Genomic DNA, 17,298 nt, shown 5'->3' with positions numbered 1-17,298 from the left:
AAAAGATAAACGAGTATTAATTGAATGTAGTTATTTGCTCTAATTTTAATTATAAAAAATCCGCACTTATATATACGGTTATAAAACAGTACTTATCTAAAGACAATAATCTTATCAAAGGTTATTAGATATATAATAAAATATTAAAAAATGAGAGAGTATATAACCTGTACTATTGGTAGATTAAGTTAAACAATTGTAGATTAAGATAAACAGATGTAGAGTACAAGGCAATAGTATAATGTAAAGATTTTATTGATATAATAATAACTAATTTCTAATAGTATCTGTCTTTTATATATAAAATAAATGATTAAATATTGTCTAATTCAGTTGATTTGTTTATTCAATGATAATTGTGTGCTATGTATATTGAGAAATGAGTAAATTTTTTTGTTTTTTTTCATTTAATGAATTGGAGGGATATCTATTGAAATTTAAACATTCATTTATAAAAGAGATGTCTAAATATTATGGATTAAGGTTCATACAGAATAAGAAGATATAGATTAAAAATAATATTAAATTATAATTAATAAATATTAAATGAATTTATCCTCTAAACATTAAAAGTTAAAAATTATTATTTTCAAATATTTTTTATTAAAATAAATAAAAATAAAATAATTTAATTTAATTAAAAAGGACAAGTATTAATTAATTTACCTAATCAATTATCCTACTTTTATCTATATAATAGATATACTTTCAAAATTGGGACACAATTTAGGAAAGTGGAAGATTATTACTACTCATATGATGCCATTAGACTTTCTAGAGAAGAAAATGCCCATAAATCCATGGCATTTAATGGGTCTTAATGGAGACGTTCATAATAAAAAATGCAAAAAGTTAAGAATCAACAGGCCCAAAAGTATGGGCTGATTTAGGCCCGAGACTGATCTGAATCAGCCACAGCTGCGGACAGGGTAATCACTAAGCCACCCACCCATTAGGGTTTAGTTCTCCATTGTTCGCTATAAATGCATCTCATCGCCGTTGGGGTTTACCAATACCATCCTTTCTTCCTTGTCCAGTGTCTTCATCTTCTCTTTTCTGGGTGTTTTAAGTTTATTGAATGTAGTTTTGTGTTTTAGCAACAGTAAGTTGATTTGGTGTGTAAATGATCAGTAATGAAATATTGGGTTTGGGTTTGGATTTGGAAACTGCCTCTCCTTTCGGCTGCAAGGATTTGAGATCTAAGGATCGATTTCTTGACGGCTTTGTTCTGGAGGCATAAACTAATTCACATCCAAAGAGCCTTGGGGGTTTCGGATTAGTTGCATTTTCATTTGCTTCTCTGGCTCCCTTTTCTTTGGTACATCTTTTTCTTCTTTTCTTGGTTAATGCCGTTCCAAACCAGTTCTCTTTGCTATGATGTTTTTGGTGATCAAATTAACCAAACTTAGGTTCCTATCACCATCCGATGGAGTGGTTTAAGGTTCTCAATTCTCCAAATTGATGGATTTTCATGTGCTTTCAATGGATAACTTGATGGGCTGTGGTTTGGGTTTTGGATATAAATTTCGATTAAAAGCTAAAACATGGTTGATAATGGAGTAATGCAAGAAACTACCGATCCACTTGGTAATGCAGAACTGGAAACTATTAGCTATAGACACTTATGGAACGTTTGATTTACGAAATAAATAAGAATAAAATAAAAATAAATAAAAATAAAATAAAATAATTATTACGAGAATAAAATAAGGTGATAATAGAATAAATAATATGTAGTTCGGTACTATCAATAGAATAAAGTATGAATAATTATTATAATTTATTAGTGTTTGGTTGGTAATAATATTTTAAAATAAAAAATAAAAAGATAAAAATATTTTTATTATATATAATTATTTATTTTTATTGTATTTTTAAATATTAATAATTTATAATTAATTAAAATATTAATAATTAATAATTTAAATATTAATATTTTAATATAATTTAATTAATAATATTTTAATTAATTATAAATTATTAATAATTTAATATTATTTTGTTAAAATATAAATAATTTATATTATTTTTAATATATTATTTTTTAATGAGTATAAATAAAAATAAAATTATTTATATTTTAACAAAATAATATTAAATTATTAATAATTTAATAAATAAAACATTAATAGTTTAAAATATTAATGTTTTAATATTTTAATCAAATTAATATTAACAATGTTTAAATTATATATAAAATATTAATATTTTAAATATTACAAATAATTTATTTTTTTATTCTTTTTTTTTTCTTCATGAGTTGGTTGTCGGNCCTGATCTGGCCACTATGGCGCCAGATCGGCGCTTCCCCGCGGCTGGATCTGGCCGTGGAGTGTCAGATCCAAATGTGGGATCTGGTCGGGAAGCACCAGATCCGGTGCTTCTCGCGGTCAGATTTGGTTGGATCTCGGTTGAATGTTGTCGAAAAAGACTAGATCGAAGATTTTCGATCATATTTGGTCATTGCTGTCGCCGTCGTCGTCGTCGCCGTTGTCACTGCCGTCGTCGATGTTGAGTATCAGTTAGAGAGAGAATGATAGAGGAAAGAACGTGAGAAAGATGGAAAAAAAAAAGAAAAATGAAAGAAAAAAGTATTTATAGGTATAGGATTATAATATTTTTAAGTTATAAAGGGTATTTTGGTCATTATATATTTAAAAGCTATCCTATGTCTCATGAAATAGATATTATCGGAGGGAGAAGGGAATAGATAAAGCTAACTTTTAACCTATCTACTGAAATTTTTATTTCTGTGAAATTACTATTCCGTCTCTCAATCTTATACCAAACAAAGATATAGAAAATGATCGAGAATAGAAGAGGAATAGCATAGCTATTTTCCATAACAAACTTGCAGTTAGAATATGAAATCCATTTTGGTAAAGAGATTGCATTGGCTTGGGCTTGAGATGGTTCCCAGCCGTTCAGCACTAATAAGTATCTTCCCAACTTGAGCTTTTGTGTTGATGGCTGCGAGCCGAACATCCATGATGGCAAATCAAGGAATGGGATAATGCTCACAATCCAATATCGATTGCATTAGAAAAGAAAATTGAAGAATGCAAGGAATTATTCCTTGTTATTTCAAGGCTACAAAGGCAACTCAGGTTTAGGTTAATAACCAAAATATATGTGAAACTCCCGTGGACTTCTTTGGTTCTATGAAACATATATCCCACGTTTGTTAACCAACCACTAAGGTCAGAATCAAATCCATTCATTGCTGGCCTTGCCATGTCTAATTCCTTGTAATATTACTTGGGTTTTTTTCTGTGATTCAATCAGTGTCGGATACGTGATCTTATGATTCACGACCACGACTCCACTTCTCAAAATCGATAGTTCACTGTTTCAGCCGTGAGGGTGATCTAACATTATATCATATACGCTAACCATGGCTAGAATCTGCAACGGACATTTTGTGGACTCGATTGGAAGAATAAAACGTCAATAATTTACAGAATTTACTTAAGCCCATTTTATCATTTTCTCAAAACAATTTGCATTCCCAACTTCACAATCAAGCACCGTCCCTTATGAGCTTTAAGGGTGAAATTTCACAGGAGAAGAAGGGAATAAATTATGGCAAATAGGTAATGACATCATGCCATCCAGCTAAAAGCCTAAAATGGCAAATGGCAATACGGAGTATAAAAACTTGCAGCCTACAAAGTCTGGGCTCAAATCTCAACCACCTCAGTACTGTGGAGGGGTTTGCAACGCTTTTAATTTTATTTATTACTTGTAAAGGACTACCATTGTTGTTATTGTTATTGTTGCTGCTGCTGTTAACCTGCAAAGACTTTCTTGTCTGTTTCATCAGCTTTTGGCGTCAAACAATGACTAGAGCCAAAACAGATCTCTGGATTTGATTTCTCTACTACTACAAAAATTCTACTCAAAATGCAAAATAGTAAAACAGAGAAGAAAATAACACGTGATTCTGACGAGGAAAAGGAGCTAAACCCCACGTTGAATTATAACATAGAGATAAGGTGCAATAATTGACATGATAATTGATTAGACCCCACAAGAAAGAGCAAATTATACATATAAAGCTGCAAGATAAACATTGCTATGCAAAAAGTAGTTTTTAATTAACAGATAAGGTCACATTGTCCACGCTAAGCATGGGATTGGGTGTTAGATATTGCCAACATTAACCTATCTTGTGATGGCATCTCGTTCCTTCTGTAAACAATCCTGACAACTCAATGCGGGAGGGGGAGGGGGGGTTTGACCTTTACGAATTGCTCATAAATGTCTGCTACAAAGTCGTGTTAACATGTGCAAATTTTGAAGTGAAGGTAGTAGATAAAACGTCGGTTAAAAGAGTCGCTTAACGAGGCTGCGGAAACGAAGGAGGGTTCCCTGATTACATTGCCCAGCTCCTGGTGAAATTAAGTAGAGGCAGTCCACGTGAAGAGTCCCACTCCCTTTTTTTAGCTTAATGTAGCAGCCTCCTGCGTGGAGCCTGGAGGGTGGGAGTGGGACTTGTCCGGAAAAAAAACACGAGTAGTTCAACGACTTACGTATCTACATCTACATCTTTCTATTTGGTCCACTCCAAATCCGAAATAAAAAGAAAACAAACTTACCTTGTTAAGTATTAGGAATACAAAAAGTTTGCAACATGAACAAATTAAATGAAGTTAAACAAAAACAATTGGTAAGTGTCCAAGTGTTAAACGATTTTACAGCCCGGTGACCCAAATGGTCCGGACAACCATTTCTTTCTTTGGAAACCAAAGTCCTTCTTTGTAATCAAACATGTGATCCATATGCCTTTCGCTATCCTATTCCTACCATCCTTCTCCTTCTCTCTCTCTCTCTGTCTATTTCTACTGTTTTAACTCTATGGCGCTAGCAGTTAATTAATGGCCAGAAATAAAACCAAAACAAAAAAAAAAAAGACTTCCATCTTCTTGGATGGTCAAATTACATGTCTTTCTCTCAGTGGAGACCAAGATCCAAATTAACTCTTCTTTACCCCCACAAATATTTTATTTCTCAAACATATATCCCTCTCACACGTAAAACAAACAAAAATTCATTGCATTAAACTCACTAAGGAATGATTTCACTCCCTCAAACAGTTTCTGGTATATGATTCTACAGTTTCTGAAAAAAAAAATGACAAGGTGCTTCAGTTTAACCGAAGCCAAAAACTGGTGCTACAGATTTTCCTTCAACAAATCAGGGCTTCGATCCACTATTACAGACCTCCAAGATGGCACCATCATGCACTGCTGGGTCCCCAAGATCCGCAAAGACTCCAAACCTAACCTCCTCCTTATCCATGGACTCGGTGCCAACGCAATGTGGCAATGGGGTGACATCCTACGCCAGATGATCCCTTACTTCAACATCTTCATACCTGACCTTCTCTTCTTTGGAGAGTCCTACACGACTCGGCCTGAACGCTCCGAGTCGTTCCAGGCTCAGTGCGTGATGCGAGTTATGGAGAAAAACTCGGTGAGGAAACTCAGCCTGGTTGGCCTGAGTTACGGTGGGTTTGTTGGGTACTGTTTAGCAGCGCAGTTTAGTGAGGCTATTGAAAGAGTGATGATATGCTGCGCTGGGGTTTGCATGGAAGAGAAAGATTTAAAGGAAGGGGTTTTCAGGGTATCCGATTTGGAAGAAGCTGCCAGGATTTTAGTACCGCAGACACCTGAGAAGCTCAGGGAACTCATGGGGTTTTCTCTGTTTAAGCCGCCTCCTTTGAGTTTGCTACCTTCTTGTCTGCTCGCAGATTTCATTGGCGTAAGTGAATCAACAATTTAGGTCTCTAGAACAAGCACAATTTTCTGATCTTCTTATAGCCAATTGGGTCTCAACATGTCAGCTTTTTTTTTTTTAAATGTGTGGAATCTTTTCCTTTTAATGTTTGGGCATACGGGCAGGTGATGTGTACAGAGTATACAGAAGAGAAGAAGGAGCTGATCCGAGCTATACCCAATGATCGAAAGATTTCAAACATTCCCAAGATCACTCAGGTTAATCTTTGAAACAATTCTTTGCTTTTTAAGCCCAAATTTTCATCAACCATTTTCTGCTTTCTAAACAAAGTTGCTTCTACCATCCAGCCCACGTTGATTTTGTGGGGAGAATATGATCAAATATTCCCATTGGAATTGGGTCACAGGTTAAAAAGGTTAATATCTTCTTCAACGCAGCGGCATCAAATTAATTTCTGCTTCTGCCTTCCTTGTGATTGGAAAATGGTTTAAATTTTTAAAATGTAGGCATCTGGGGGATAATGCTCACCTGGTTGTTATCAAGGACGCGGGACACGCCTTCAACATAGAGAAGCCCAAGGAGTATTACAAGCATTTGAAATCTTTTCTAGTCGATTGGCGGCCTCCTCCAGCCAGCCCTCCTCCCAAGAATGAAAACCGTACGTTATCTTGCAATGCAGTAGAGGTACAGCCTTGAAAGTGAAGTGCAACAGCAGAGCTTGTATGTAATTTCTTACCATCTTTAACTTCATCGGAAAAAAGAAGTGAACGTCTCATTTTGAACAGAAAAACAGAAAACCTATTAAGCTATTGCAAAGGAGAGTCGTTGTTCGATACTGCCATTTCCTTCAGAGCATCAGGTGCTTTTTTTAGTGTTTTCTTTTTTGAGTATTTATTAGGGGAATCCAAGGTACAAATTCTTGCAAGTTTGTTTTCCCCCTTTGCTAAAGCCTTACAGGTAGTTTCACATACATATATGTTCACCCTCCCTAATAAATGAATTTCAGTCATTATTTCTCCCCCTGTGCTATCATTCTGTCACCATTCACGGACAGGTTAATGCCTATGGAATTCCATGTTATCTTTAGATCAAATCCAGCCACAAATCAGAACTGCCCAAGTAGACTACCAAGCATTATGTTGTTTACGAAATGGGAGTTTTAGGTAAATAATTTAGGTTCAACCCATAAAGCTTGCTCATTTTCCTTTTTACATTTAAATCCTTTTTTGGGGCGCAAAGATGATGCTGAAGAAATATATTAGAAGGCATTTTCCAATTCATAATTAGGTTCCATTGAAAAAGGCAGGGTAGATATCCCAGAGACCCCTTCTAGCCTGTAGGACCGGAGAGTACATACGTGCAAACATCACCATGGCCAATAGCTGAAAGAGGATGGTCGATTTATCAAACAGCTGCTTTCGAAAACAAGGAAACAAAGCCAGTGCGTCATTGCCCAAATGGATGTTTGGAATTGATCACTGACCCATGACATGACATTTGCAAAAGGTTCCAGTTCGAATTCAACCCAGTTGCTCCACAAATATCTATCCCCTCGTTTGAAATTTCTCAAAAATGAATATCAAATTGGACCTTTACGCTATGGATACAAATTAAACCAAGAAAAGGCTGGAAAGCACAAGCGTGATTCTAAAATGAAGAATGAGCAAAGTCTAAAGCAAATCACAAATCAGGTTGCAACAGATGGAAAAAGAAGCTAATTAAGCAAAAAAATAGAAACACATTAGAAAATAGAGGTCATAAGACTACGAAGTAACAGATTCAATTATGTTTTAAACAGAAGAGAACACAGAGTAACAGTCTGGAAAACATCTGATCAACAAATTGATACAAGCCATAGGTCACGAATCCTGGTACTACTATTATGAGTTGAAAGCAGGTCACTCTAGCAGCAAGCCCATTCTACCTCGACAAGCCCAGTCTTAAAAGAATACTCTTCCATCCAATTAACTCTGCAAAGATATGGGAACAACATTGAAAAAAAAAAAAGGTTTGTTTGTTGAAAGCAAAAAAAAGAATGAAAAAGATATTAAGATAAGAGTCACCAGATGATCAATCCAACCAAAAATTACTCAAGAGGAACATTTTCTTACCTCTGCCTGAGGTTCATCTCCTTTGGTTTGGTCACCTGGAACATCAAACAACAAATTTGTAAAAAGGAAATTATTAGTTGCAATTGACTACAGAACTTGTTAACACCAGAAAGTGATTTGCAGGAGGAAATTATGCTTCTTGAAAGTAACCATACACATAAGAAAGTCCAGACAGAAAATACGTAAACCATGGAAAGCCAGATATGCACATACATATATTCACTTGTTAATCACAGACACACACAGACAATTACCTCCTTCCTCTGGCAGATCTGAGGTCCATAAGGTGAGATTATCCCTGAGAAGCTGCATAATAAGGGTGCTATCCTTGTAAGATTCTTCATTAAGGCTATCAAGTTCTGCAATAGCCTCATCAAATGCTTGTTTAGCCAGGTGACATGCCCTGCTCAGAATATTGCATCATATTAGACAGAAGCTAGCTGCCAAAGTAGAACTTGTATTAATAGCTCCGTGCTTTATCTATGATTTTTAAGATAAGTAAACAACAATGCATATTGAGGGAACTATTATGAAATTCGCACTAAGTGAAAGAAAATATTGACATTGCCATCTTTCTCCCTAATGAAAAGAAAATTTTCACACTAGATTACATGTGTGCGTGTGGTGTGAATGGGAGAGATCAAGAGAGAGAGAGAGGCAATCTAACCTCTCAGGAGAATTTAATATCTCATAGTAGAAAACAGAGAAGTTCAAAGCCAGGCCAAGTCTAATAGGGTGAGTGGGAGGCAAATCTGAGCTTGCAGTGGAGGTGGCAGCCTACAATGTAAATAATGATAAACAGTCCTCCAACTTCATGATATGAAATCAAAATAGGAGAAGAGCCAACATGAAAAGTGGGGAATTTCACACACCTCATAAGCCTTAAGCGACTGATCAGCAGCATCTTTACGATCATCAGTTGCTTTAAATTCTGCCAAATAACGAAAATAATCTCCTTTCCTGTTAAAGAAAAGGCAACAAATAAGGACATACTCACACCCACTGCCTAAAAACATACAGGCAAGTAAGATAATCCTCACATCTTATAGTAAAAAACTGTTGATTCCCCAGTTGAGGAAGATGGAATGAGGTGCTTATCAATAACAGATAGGATATCATTGCAGATCTTTGAAAGCTCATCTTCAACCCGCTGCCTGTACTCCTTTATCCTCTTCACATTTTGCTCATTACCCTTGGCCTCCTCCTTCTGTTCAATTGAAGACAGTATCCGCCATGATGCCCTTCTTGCTCCAATCACATTCTTATATCCCACAGATACCAGATTCCTCTCCTCCACAGTCAGTTCAACATCCAACATTGCAACCCTCTTCATGGCCTCAACCATTTCTGGAACAAAATTTTTCACAACAAAACAGCTGTCAAACCAGGTAAAATTCTAACAAACTAGTAGATGAGCGATGAGTCCCATGGATGCTCATGACTACGATTAAACAATTGCTACCATATGTTTTCATTTTTATATTCTTCTTCTATTTGCATTCCGTTTCTTCAAAAATTGTTAATAAGTAAAACCAGATAGAGTAAGAAACAATATCATATTTGATCGAGAACGAGCAATTACTTTAACACATTTCAAACATAAACATTTCACATGAAAGTAAAATGAAGCATTTTGTCACTCCACCAGTCAGTCAATAATACTACATTCAAATCGCACTTCTTTGCGCCTAGATAAGCTAATCTCCTCTTCTTTACCATACATATGCTACAAAAAGAAAAGAAAATTTAACTACAGATAAATGAACTGCTTTACTTTCACTCTCAACTTCATTACATATTTCCAGTATAATATTATCAAGTCAAAACTAAAGCCTCTGCTATCATCTACTCTACAGATCATCAAGCTGAAAAACCAAACAAAAAGGCCAAAATAAAGGGCAAAAAGAAAAAAGAGACATCACAAAAAAAAAAATAAAAATAAAACTATCATATAAATCAGATAAAATAAATTATTAGAAAAGATCCTGCTTCATGCATTGGGGAAAAGCCAATATAAAACTCGAGAATAATTAAATAGAGAGATCCCCAAAAATTATGAAGTAATATCAAAGGGTATAAAAAAATCAACAAGAGATTTATATATATATATATATATTCTTTTGTTGAGTAAATAAATAAAATTTACCGTCATATCTTTCAGCTTGCTCAGCGAGTCTCGCCAAGTAAACTTGCTGCTCTCTTTCCTTCTCCATCGCTTCTATCTCTCTCTCGTTCCTTTCTCTCTGTTTGAGGCTTTGCTTTTTAGCTTTTGCGGTTTCGGAGAGCCGGGGTAAGGAAGGTAACTGCCTTTTAGGAATGCCGTACTTTGTTTCTGACCGTTGGATGTGGTTTGCTGGGGAGTTTGAATCGACGGTTCAAAATGAGTTTTCGGGGGTAGGGGTGGGGACTTTGAAAGGGGAAAAACAAACCCTTTGGAAAGTTGAAATGTTTGGTGAGGGCGAGGGTGGAATCAGAGCGGTGCATGTGAGGGATTTAGGGGAAGTTTTAGCCGTCCGATTGGGGACGCGTGATCCCATGGGAGAAGTGATGTTGACTGGGACCACGACTGATGTGATCCAGTGGGGGCCCCAATCGTTTTTCTGATGACTTAGTCAGGTTCCTTGGACACGGTTCTTTACACAAAATTTGATTGTTTTCCATTTTTGCGGAAAAAGTGTAAAAAGAAAATTCTATTACTTTAATTTTCATCATATTTTTATACAGTTTTATTTGTTAAATTACTCTTGTGCTGTAATTAATTGGCAGAGTCAGAGTGCGGTGGCATTGATCGAAGCGGAGGTGCCAAAACATATAGTCAGCTTTTCCCGCCACAGCATCTTCACTCTCTCCCCCAATTTTCTCACCAACCAAACAACGGATAACTTTGGGTTTTTTTCCCTCTCCAAAACCCACCCGAGCATTTCGCGTCTCTTTCTCTTCTCCCCATCACTGAGGTTAGCCTTACGCCTCTTTCGTTTTCGATGTAAGATGGCAAATTCCGGTGAAGATTTCTCTCAATTCGAAATATCAAAAGAGGTACTTTTTTGTTTCAAAATTTTATTATATCTTTCGAATTTACTTATTCAATCTGTTCAACAGTTTTTTTTTTAATATTTTGGTAGGAAAAAGACAAGCTTGTTGCGGAAGTAATTCGTTACATACTGTTTAAAACACACCAGAACTCAGGATGTGCAATTAAAAGGGAAGAGCTTTCTCAATTGGTTACTAAAAACTATCGTCACCGTTCACTTCCTGCTTTTGTTATTAATGAGGCTAAAGACAAACTCTCCACCATTTTTGGTTATGAATTGAGGGAACTTCAAAGATCTCGTCCTTCTTCGACAAACCATGCCCGATTATCTCAACAGAGTAACATTTTATTACCCCACATTTTTTTTTTGGTTGAAATTTCACAATTCATTTTCATATGCTCTAAATATAATATCAATGATATATATTGTTTTTCAGGTGGGGCTGATGCCAAATCTTATGTTATCATAAGCCAGTTACCAGCTGAGGTGTATAGGAAATATGTTGAGGATGTGAATACATCTCACTTGACTGGTTTTACTTTCGTTGTGATTAGTATTGTGCACCTTGCAGGAGGCAAAATCGCGGAAGGTAGTGCATATTATTGTTCTAACTATAAACTTTTGAGATTTTGGGTATTAACCTTTATAAAACCAACATGTCAGGATGTATGGGATAGTGGGAATCTGCCTTTTAGTTTATGTTATATATTTATCGATCATTTACTTAGCAGGCTTTCCTGTTTTACATCAGTCAAGTTAATTTATTTAGCTGGAGTGTAATGTCGCATGTGTACTGCTACTGGAGGTTCTTAACATTGGTTTCTTGATGAACTATGGCGTAAATTTGTTCTTTTTTGGTTTCTTGTTTTAAACAAAAAAACCATTTTGCTTGTGCAGAAAATCTTTGGCATCATTTGAAGCGAATGGGATTGCATGCAACTGATGAAAACCATCCAGTACTCGGGAATGTTAAGCAGGTAGTTGAGACACTTGTCCAGCAAAGGTAAGGGTGTACCTGAAAACTAGGACTCTGTGGTTTATAATGCTTTTACCCCCAACAGCCAATTGATTTGGACATTATACATATCGTTATTCCTGTATTCTTCTTGTAGATATCTGCAGAAAGACAAGGTTATCGGCCCTGAAGGCAATACTTTGTTTTATGAGCTTGCTGAGAGAGCTCTTGATGGACCAGTGTGTGAGAGAATTAAGCAATACATATCACAGGTATTGACTAGCAATTGCTGTCTGGTGTTTATTGTTGATGCCTTCATGTTTATGGATATAATTTTTATGCATAGAAGTTCCTTTTAAATGTTTTTACACTTCTTGATTAGGCACTACTTTTCTCTTTGATAACTGCAATTTTCTCATGTAAATTTGGTTTGGTCAATTTACATGAATACTGCTGCTGATTGAGCTTTTCCTTTCAGTTGGTAATTGTATTTGTGCATGTCTTAGGTATTGAGAAAATATATTTAATGTTCAATTGTTGTTGCTTATAGGTGTGAGTATTGTCTCTTGAAGAGAGTGCAATTTGCAAAAAATACAGCTGAAAGAAACTTTCTCCTTATCATTAATAATTTGTGTTCATAGATGGGCATGTTTGCATTCATGTGCATGTTACAGATATTGATTAGAAATGATAGATTCAGTTGTTGTTTTCATTTTTGTGGCTATTGTTCCTTTGATTAGGGGCAAGTTGCATGAATTAATTGGTATACTGCTAGTAGACTCTTCATTGACAATACACAAACCTGCATATATTTATTTTTCCCATCTGTGGACCTTCAGTTGTAGCAAATCCTCAATTCTTTGACAGAGTAAGACTAAGGGAAATATAGCTATCTGTACACAACATAGATACCAGTCAGTTCCCTTAGACTCTTTATCCTGCCACCCCTTTTCCATCATGGGACATATTTGTTGACCTTAATGGTGCCGGAGGATAGAACATGGAAAACTAAGTGACACCTCTAGTGGAACCATGAACTTTCTATAATGCATTTTCCATGATTATTTGACTTTGTTATGTGTTATTTGCAAACTCTAGTTGTTTACATTATAATGATTGATGGTACTGACCTGTAGGGAAGTCTTTTCTTGGCAGATTGTGAAGAAAGATATTGCCACCATGGATACATAAAGCCTTAATGCTAGCTATTCCCGAGCAAATGGAGGTACATGTTCCATGGCCGACTCATCATTGAGTGAAGCTCAGTTCCTCATATTGGATGTTATTTTCGTGCAGAAGGTGTGGGAGCCTTTCAAGGTGCTGATGCTTTTGGTGTGGTTTTGTTCATTGTTAGCCAGGCATACTCCTGCCATTTATGTAACACTGGGCGGGGGTTTTTAAAGTTTCTGGCTTCTTTATCTGGCCAACAGTTGATACTGCTAGTACTGTTTCATTTTGGTTATACATTTATCTGTGTTGTCTCATAGTCATAGCCCTTAATCTCATTTTGATAAAATTAATTGTACCCAGTAAAACATTAATACAACACATTCGTAAGTGTGTAAAACATACTGCTGATACCATAGCATTTACCTTCTTTATCCGTAGTAGGATTTTTGCTTCATTTTGATGCCTGTAAGCACGGAAAAGTGAACCTTTGCATTTTGGTCAAGCTCTGCAACTGATCAAAATGGTTAATGGAGATGGTCCAATGGTAGCCTGATATGTTTTATATCCTTATCTTCAACAGATCATTTCCAAGTTCCAAACAACCACCGCCTAGGCGGATATAAAAGGGGGTGGCGGCATGAATTTCATCATTTCCTTTTATCCGGTCAAGACGATTAGAGAACAAGATTGCGCAGCTTCAACATGAATTTTTGACCACTTGTGTTTAACAAGATGTTGTAAATATGCTTTAACAGAGCCAAATGGCTTATGTAGATGATGGCGACGTCAATACATTGCATTTCTTAGTTGTAACCTATTCACAAGTTGCAGATTTGCCACTCACGGGCAAAGATGTATTCTAAATCATATTAACAAATGAAAATTAACTAGTACAGTATCAAGATACAATAGCATAATTCAAATTAAACACGGAACATTGGTGTAGAGAAAATCTGTAACAAAAAAGGCTCCTGCCACGAAGGAGATTGTAGCCAAACTTTCAACAGGAAACATATACCTATTCCACACCAGCTAATGAGTCAGCGACATCCGCTCATTGGCACAGCACGGCTTGTGTTGCCATCACCGATTGAAACAGTAGCAAGGGATTTAGAGGCCCATGCTCTAGCATTCATTGCGCGTTGCAAATTGCTTCTCTTACAAGGCTCCTTCAGGGAATTAAACAACTGAATTGCTCGTTTCAGATAGGCCAAAGAATGTTCCAACAAACTCCCCAACTTCATATTTCGTATGAGCCTTCTCCAAGTGAACTGAGCAAATACAAGCAAAGTTGGATACAATAGGTAAAGCAATCTAAGAAGCACAAAAGTGGTAGCCAGAGCCAAATAGGTCTCTTGTCGAAGCAAATTCTCTGGAGACCTTGCCCATGAGAATGGGCAGCTTTCCTGCTCAGTGCTATTATGCTTCTCATGATTTGACAAGCGCCCAATTTTGTCCAGTGATGTTTTATCCAGAGATTTGTTCTTGATACCTACGACCAGGTAATATATTCATTAGAAAATTAAACAAAGCCAATAAGAATAACAAAGCAGGAAAAACAGATATCATTATAAATAAATGGCGAAGCAAAGAGGTTAGCATGATTTACATAGCCTGCTGACGTTTTATATTACTCCACCACAATTATTTTCACTCTCTCTATCTTACATGAATGGCCATAACAACTTATATTAATTTGGGGGGAGGGTTGCATTTGGGTTGGGAAAAAAGGGGGAAGGGGGATATAAATCCATTAAAGCCCATGCAAAGAACTAAAAACAACTTCAAGTTGTCTTTGGACTTTGGCATTTGGGATCATGGATAGTACAAGTAATAGGACAATACAAAATTGATGATTCAATGGTCCTAACTCATCTTTCCTTTTTTGTTTATTTTCATTTTGCATCATCTAATCCATGTACGATTATACAATCTTATGCAGAGAAGTAGGCTATCCCACATGGAATGAGATGGGAACAATTTTGTCCTACATTACATACACCAAAAGTAAGACATACTGGAGACAGTGTACCGTTCAATACTATCTTATCACTCTTGTCCCATCAAATCCACAATCTCATGCGGTAAACAGAACCACATGCATGCTTGATTGAGCACCAACAGAAAGAAAAATGAACATGAAATAAAATATAAAGAAAGAATGAAGAATGAAAAACTACATACAAAAGTATGTCATTAGTCAAAACATACAGATGAATCATCTCAATTTCAAACTATTAAATAAATCAGCTCAACATACCATAGTAATAGTCACAAAAGTTCAAAAGCTGCAGAAAAAGGCCTTACCAGTGACATCACTATAGAATGCACCTAGAGATTCAAAAGAGCGGTTTCCATGATAACGCACACGCATTGTAGAATTTAAAAGGAAAAGTGTAGGAAACCCATGAACTCCATACTTCGAGAGTATGCTGAAGTAAACAACACCACCACTCATTAGTTTAACAAGATATAAATACTCATAGCAAGCAAATACCAAATGACAATACTCATTTGCAAACCTTGGCCTGACAGTTGATTCTTTGATAGCAAAATGGGGGATGGAAGGATATAAAGAAGAAAGAATAGAGAAGCTCGGTCTAAAAGACCTAGAAAAGGGGCACCAAGATGCATAGAAAAGCACTGCTACATATTCACGACTATTCTTGTGAACCATGTTAAGCGCCTTTTGCAATGAAACCTCATCTCCCTTCACAGCAGCAAAAAGTAAGCAACATTAAAAATTTGTATAAACAAAAAATATAATCAGAACTTGATGCAATCCTCCCATGGACTGATTTCAGACCCAATGCAACAAAAATTATAGAAAACATAAATAAATAAAACCTTAATGAAAATTAAAGGTAGGCATATCTCCATTTCCACCAGGATCATTCAAACGATTCTTGAGAACTTATCTAGCCAATTTATATCAAGATAGCAGTATTTTTGAACTAATAAAATAAACCGTTAATTATGATATTTATCAACTCAAAATAATAGGGTAATTGATATAAGCTTGAAAAATTATGCTTCTACCTTTCTAAAGCGAAGTTTACTCTTACAAGCAGCTAAAAAAATACCCTAAAAATCCAGTCCTCATTTCTTGACAGCATATTTACCATCTCATAACTAAAAAAAATATTTTTTTTTTAAAAAAGCATTTTAACTAATAATTCTCTAGACCTAGTTCAAATTAGAACAATACAGCATCAAATCAGCCAATAAAAAAAAGTATTTTCACCAAAAATAAATAAACAAATTTGAAGGGAAAAATAAAAGGTAAGAGAAAAAAATCTGAAGGTACCTCGGTAACACCAACGAAATCGACAGATTCACTAAACTCAGAGTTAATGGGACAGTAGGAGTCTCGAAAGTCAAAGATCGTGTCGGAAACGGAGTGCTTGGGACATAACGGAACCCTAACGGGAACGGAGACGGCGCACGCTAGCCTCCCCCACAAAACCAACATTAGGATCCCCGTTTGCCATGCCTTCGTACCCATCAACGACCGACAACGGATTGCCGATTCACACAATATTACACAAAAAGCGACTCGCCAATAAATTTTTTTTAAATAAAACCCTAAATAGGGATTTCTGAAACTGAAACGGCGAAGGAAAAAATAGGAAGGAAAAGCGGTTGCATTTTAACAGAGAAGATAAGGTATCGTGGTTTATATTTTTTTTCGCTTGTATTTAACTTAATTTTGGGAATTTAATTTGGGAGGATAAAAGTATGTCTGAAAGAATTGAGAGCAACAGCAGGCTTTAGGCCAGAGACAAAATAAATTCTATGTGTATTTTTATTGATAAAAATTATAATAATATGTAGCGAATAAAAAAAAGTATTTTGTTTTATAATATAATATTTATTTGTAATTAGTAAAACTGGTGTTTGGAAAACAGGAGGAAAAGGGCGGAAAGGAAAGAGAGAGGAGGAGACGAAGAGGAAGGAAGACTAAGAGGATGGGAAGATGATGTTTCATGATATCACAATTACGAAGTTGCGCCACGACGCTTCTTTCTTTTAGTTTTTTAGTTTTTGATTTTTTTTTTTTTTCAGATTTGATATTTTTATTTTTTTAACAAAATTATTTTTGGTTCTGAAGGTCGCTTTTAACGTTTTTTGTCTTTATTCGCTTGACTTTAGCTTCTACTCTTATCCTTCTTTCGGGGTTTTTTCTCCTCTCATTTCCAACTTTTACTGATTGTTGATTACACTAAATGGGAAATTTCCATTGCTTTTTTTTTTTATTATTGCAAAATCTGGAAAAACACAAATTACATGT

General features: G+C 35.7%; 4 protein-coding genes across 6 annotated transcripts; 2 read left to right on the top strand and 2 right to left on the bottom strand.

Moving 5' to 3' along the window:
- On the top strand, positions 4,850 to 6,758 carry LOC18592148 (2-hydroxy-6-oxononadienedioate/2-hydroxy-6-oxononatrienedioate hydrolase). Its single transcript, XM_007018699.2, has 4 exons — positions 4,850 to 5,763; positions 5,904 to 5,996; positions 6,087 to 6,154; positions 6,246 to 6,758. The coding sequence occupies exons 1-4, from the start codon at positions 5,107 to 5,109 to the stop codon at positions 6,433 to 6,435; spliced, it is 1,008 nt and encodes a 335-aa protein (XP_007018761.2). The 5' UTR covers positions 4,850 to 5,106; the 3' UTR covers positions 6,436 to 6,758.
- Positions 7,442 to 10,299, bottom strand: LOC18592147 (14-3-3 protein 7). Its single transcript, XM_018125709.1, has 7 exons — positions 9,997 to 10,299; positions 8,891 to 9,197; positions 8,723 to 8,810; positions 8,518 to 8,627; positions 8,105 to 8,253; positions 7,851 to 7,885; positions 7,442 to 7,709 (listed from the first exon to the last, which is right to left on the bottom strand). Exons 1-7 carry the CDS (start codon positions 10,061 to 10,063, stop codon positions 7,704 to 7,706), a joined length of 762 nt encoding a protein of 253 aa, XP_017981198.1. The 5' UTR covers positions 10,064 to 10,299; the 3' UTR covers positions 7,442 to 7,703.
- On the top strand, positions 10,563 to 13,461 carry LOC18592146 (melanoma-associated antigen 1). Of its 3 annotated transcripts, none has more exons than XM_018125710.1 (6): positions 10,563 to 10,886; positions 10,973 to 11,219; positions 11,319 to 11,471; positions 11,780 to 11,885; positions 11,995 to 12,109; positions 12,974 to 13,461. In XM_018125710.1, exons 1-6 carry the CDS (start codon positions 10,839 to 10,841, stop codon positions 13,034 to 13,036), a joined length of 732 nt encoding a protein of 243 aa, XP_017981199.1. In that variant the 5' UTR covers positions 10,563 to 10,838; the 3' UTR covers positions 13,037 to 13,461. The 3 variants fall into 3 exon arrangements, with proteins under 3 accessions (XP_017981199.1, XP_017981201.1, XP_017981200.1); XM_018125712.1 differs by having other exon boundaries at positions 10,564 to 10,886; positions 12,979 to 13,461; XM_018125711.1 differs by having other exon boundaries at positions 10,566 to 10,886; positions 12,993 to 13,461.
- Positions 13,753 to 17,002, bottom strand: LOC18592145 (5'-adenylylsulfate reductase-like 4). Its single transcript, XM_007018695.2, has 4 exons — positions 16,315 to 17,002; positions 15,530 to 15,717; positions 15,315 to 15,439; positions 13,753 to 14,499 (listed from the first exon to the last, which is right to left on the bottom strand). Exons 1-4 carry the CDS (start codon positions 16,510 to 16,512, stop codon positions 14,048 to 14,050), a joined length of 963 nt encoding a protein of 320 aa, XP_007018757.2. The 5' UTR covers positions 16,513 to 17,002; the 3' UTR covers positions 13,753 to 14,047.

This window comes from Theobroma cacao, chromosome 8 (assembly GCF_000208745.1).
Source record: "Theobroma cacao cultivar B97-61/B2 chromosome 8, Criollo_cocoa_genome_V2, whole genome shotgun sequence".
In the NCBI taxonomy this organism is placed as follows: Eukaryota; Viridiplantae; Streptophyta; class Magnoliopsida; order Malvales; family Malvaceae; genus Theobroma; species Theobroma cacao.
Note: the sequence above shows the minus strand (reverse complement) of the source record. Positions and strands in the feature narration are given on the sequence as shown.

Excerpts from the sequence above, each read along its gene's own strand:
- LOC18592145 (XM_007018695.2), bottom strand. The coding sequence starts at position 16,512 with ATGGGTACGAAGGCATGGCAAACGGGGATCCTAATGTTGGTTTTGTGG. Across the intron at positions 15,440-15,529 it reads GAATCAACTGTCAGGCCAAG|CATACTCTCGAAGTATGGAG; the intron begins GTTTGCAAATGA and ends TGTTTACTTCAG. Across the intron at positions 14,500-15,314 it reads ATTCTATAGTGATGTCACTG|GTATCAAGAACAAATCTCTG; the intron begins GTAAGGCCTTTT and ends ACCTGGTCGTAG.
- LOC18592146 (XM_018125710.1), top strand. The coding sequence starts at position 10,839 with ATGGCAAATTCCGGTGAAGATTTCTCTCAATTCGAAATATCAAAAGAG. Across the intron at positions 10,887-10,972 it reads AATTCGAAATATCAAAAGAG|GAAAAAGACAAGCTTGTTGC; the intron begins GTACTTTTTTGT and ends ATATTTTGGTAG. Across the intron at positions 11,886-11,994 it reads GAGACACTTGTCCAGCAAAG|ATATCTGCAGAAAGACAAGG; the intron begins GTAAGGGTGTAC and ends TTCTTCTTGTAG.
- LOC18592147 (XM_018125709.1), bottom strand. The coding sequence starts at position 10,063 with ATGGAGAAGGAAAGAGAGCAGCAAGTTTACTTGGCGAGACTCGCTGAG. Across the intron at positions 9,198-9,996 it reads GCAAGCTGAAAGATATGACG|AAATGGTTGAGGCCATGAAG; the intron begins GTAAATTTTATT and ends ATTTTGTTCCAG. Across the intron at positions 7,886-8,104 it reads AGATCTGCCAGAGGAAGGAG|GTGACCAAACCAAAGGAGAT; the intron begins GTAATTGTCTGT and ends TTGATGTTCCAG.
- LOC18592148 (XM_007018699.2), top strand. The coding sequence starts at position 5,107 with ATGATTCTACAGTTTCTGAAAAAAAAAATGACAAGGTGCTTCAGTTTA. Across the intron at positions 5,764-5,903 it reads TGCTCGCAGATTTCATTGGC|GTGATGTGTACAGAGTATAC; the intron begins GTAAGTGAATCA and ends GCATACGGGCAG. Across the intron at positions 6,155-6,245 it reads TTGGGTCACAGGTTAAAAAG|GCATCTGGGGGATAATGCTC; the intron begins GTTAATATCTTC and ends TTTAAAATGTAG.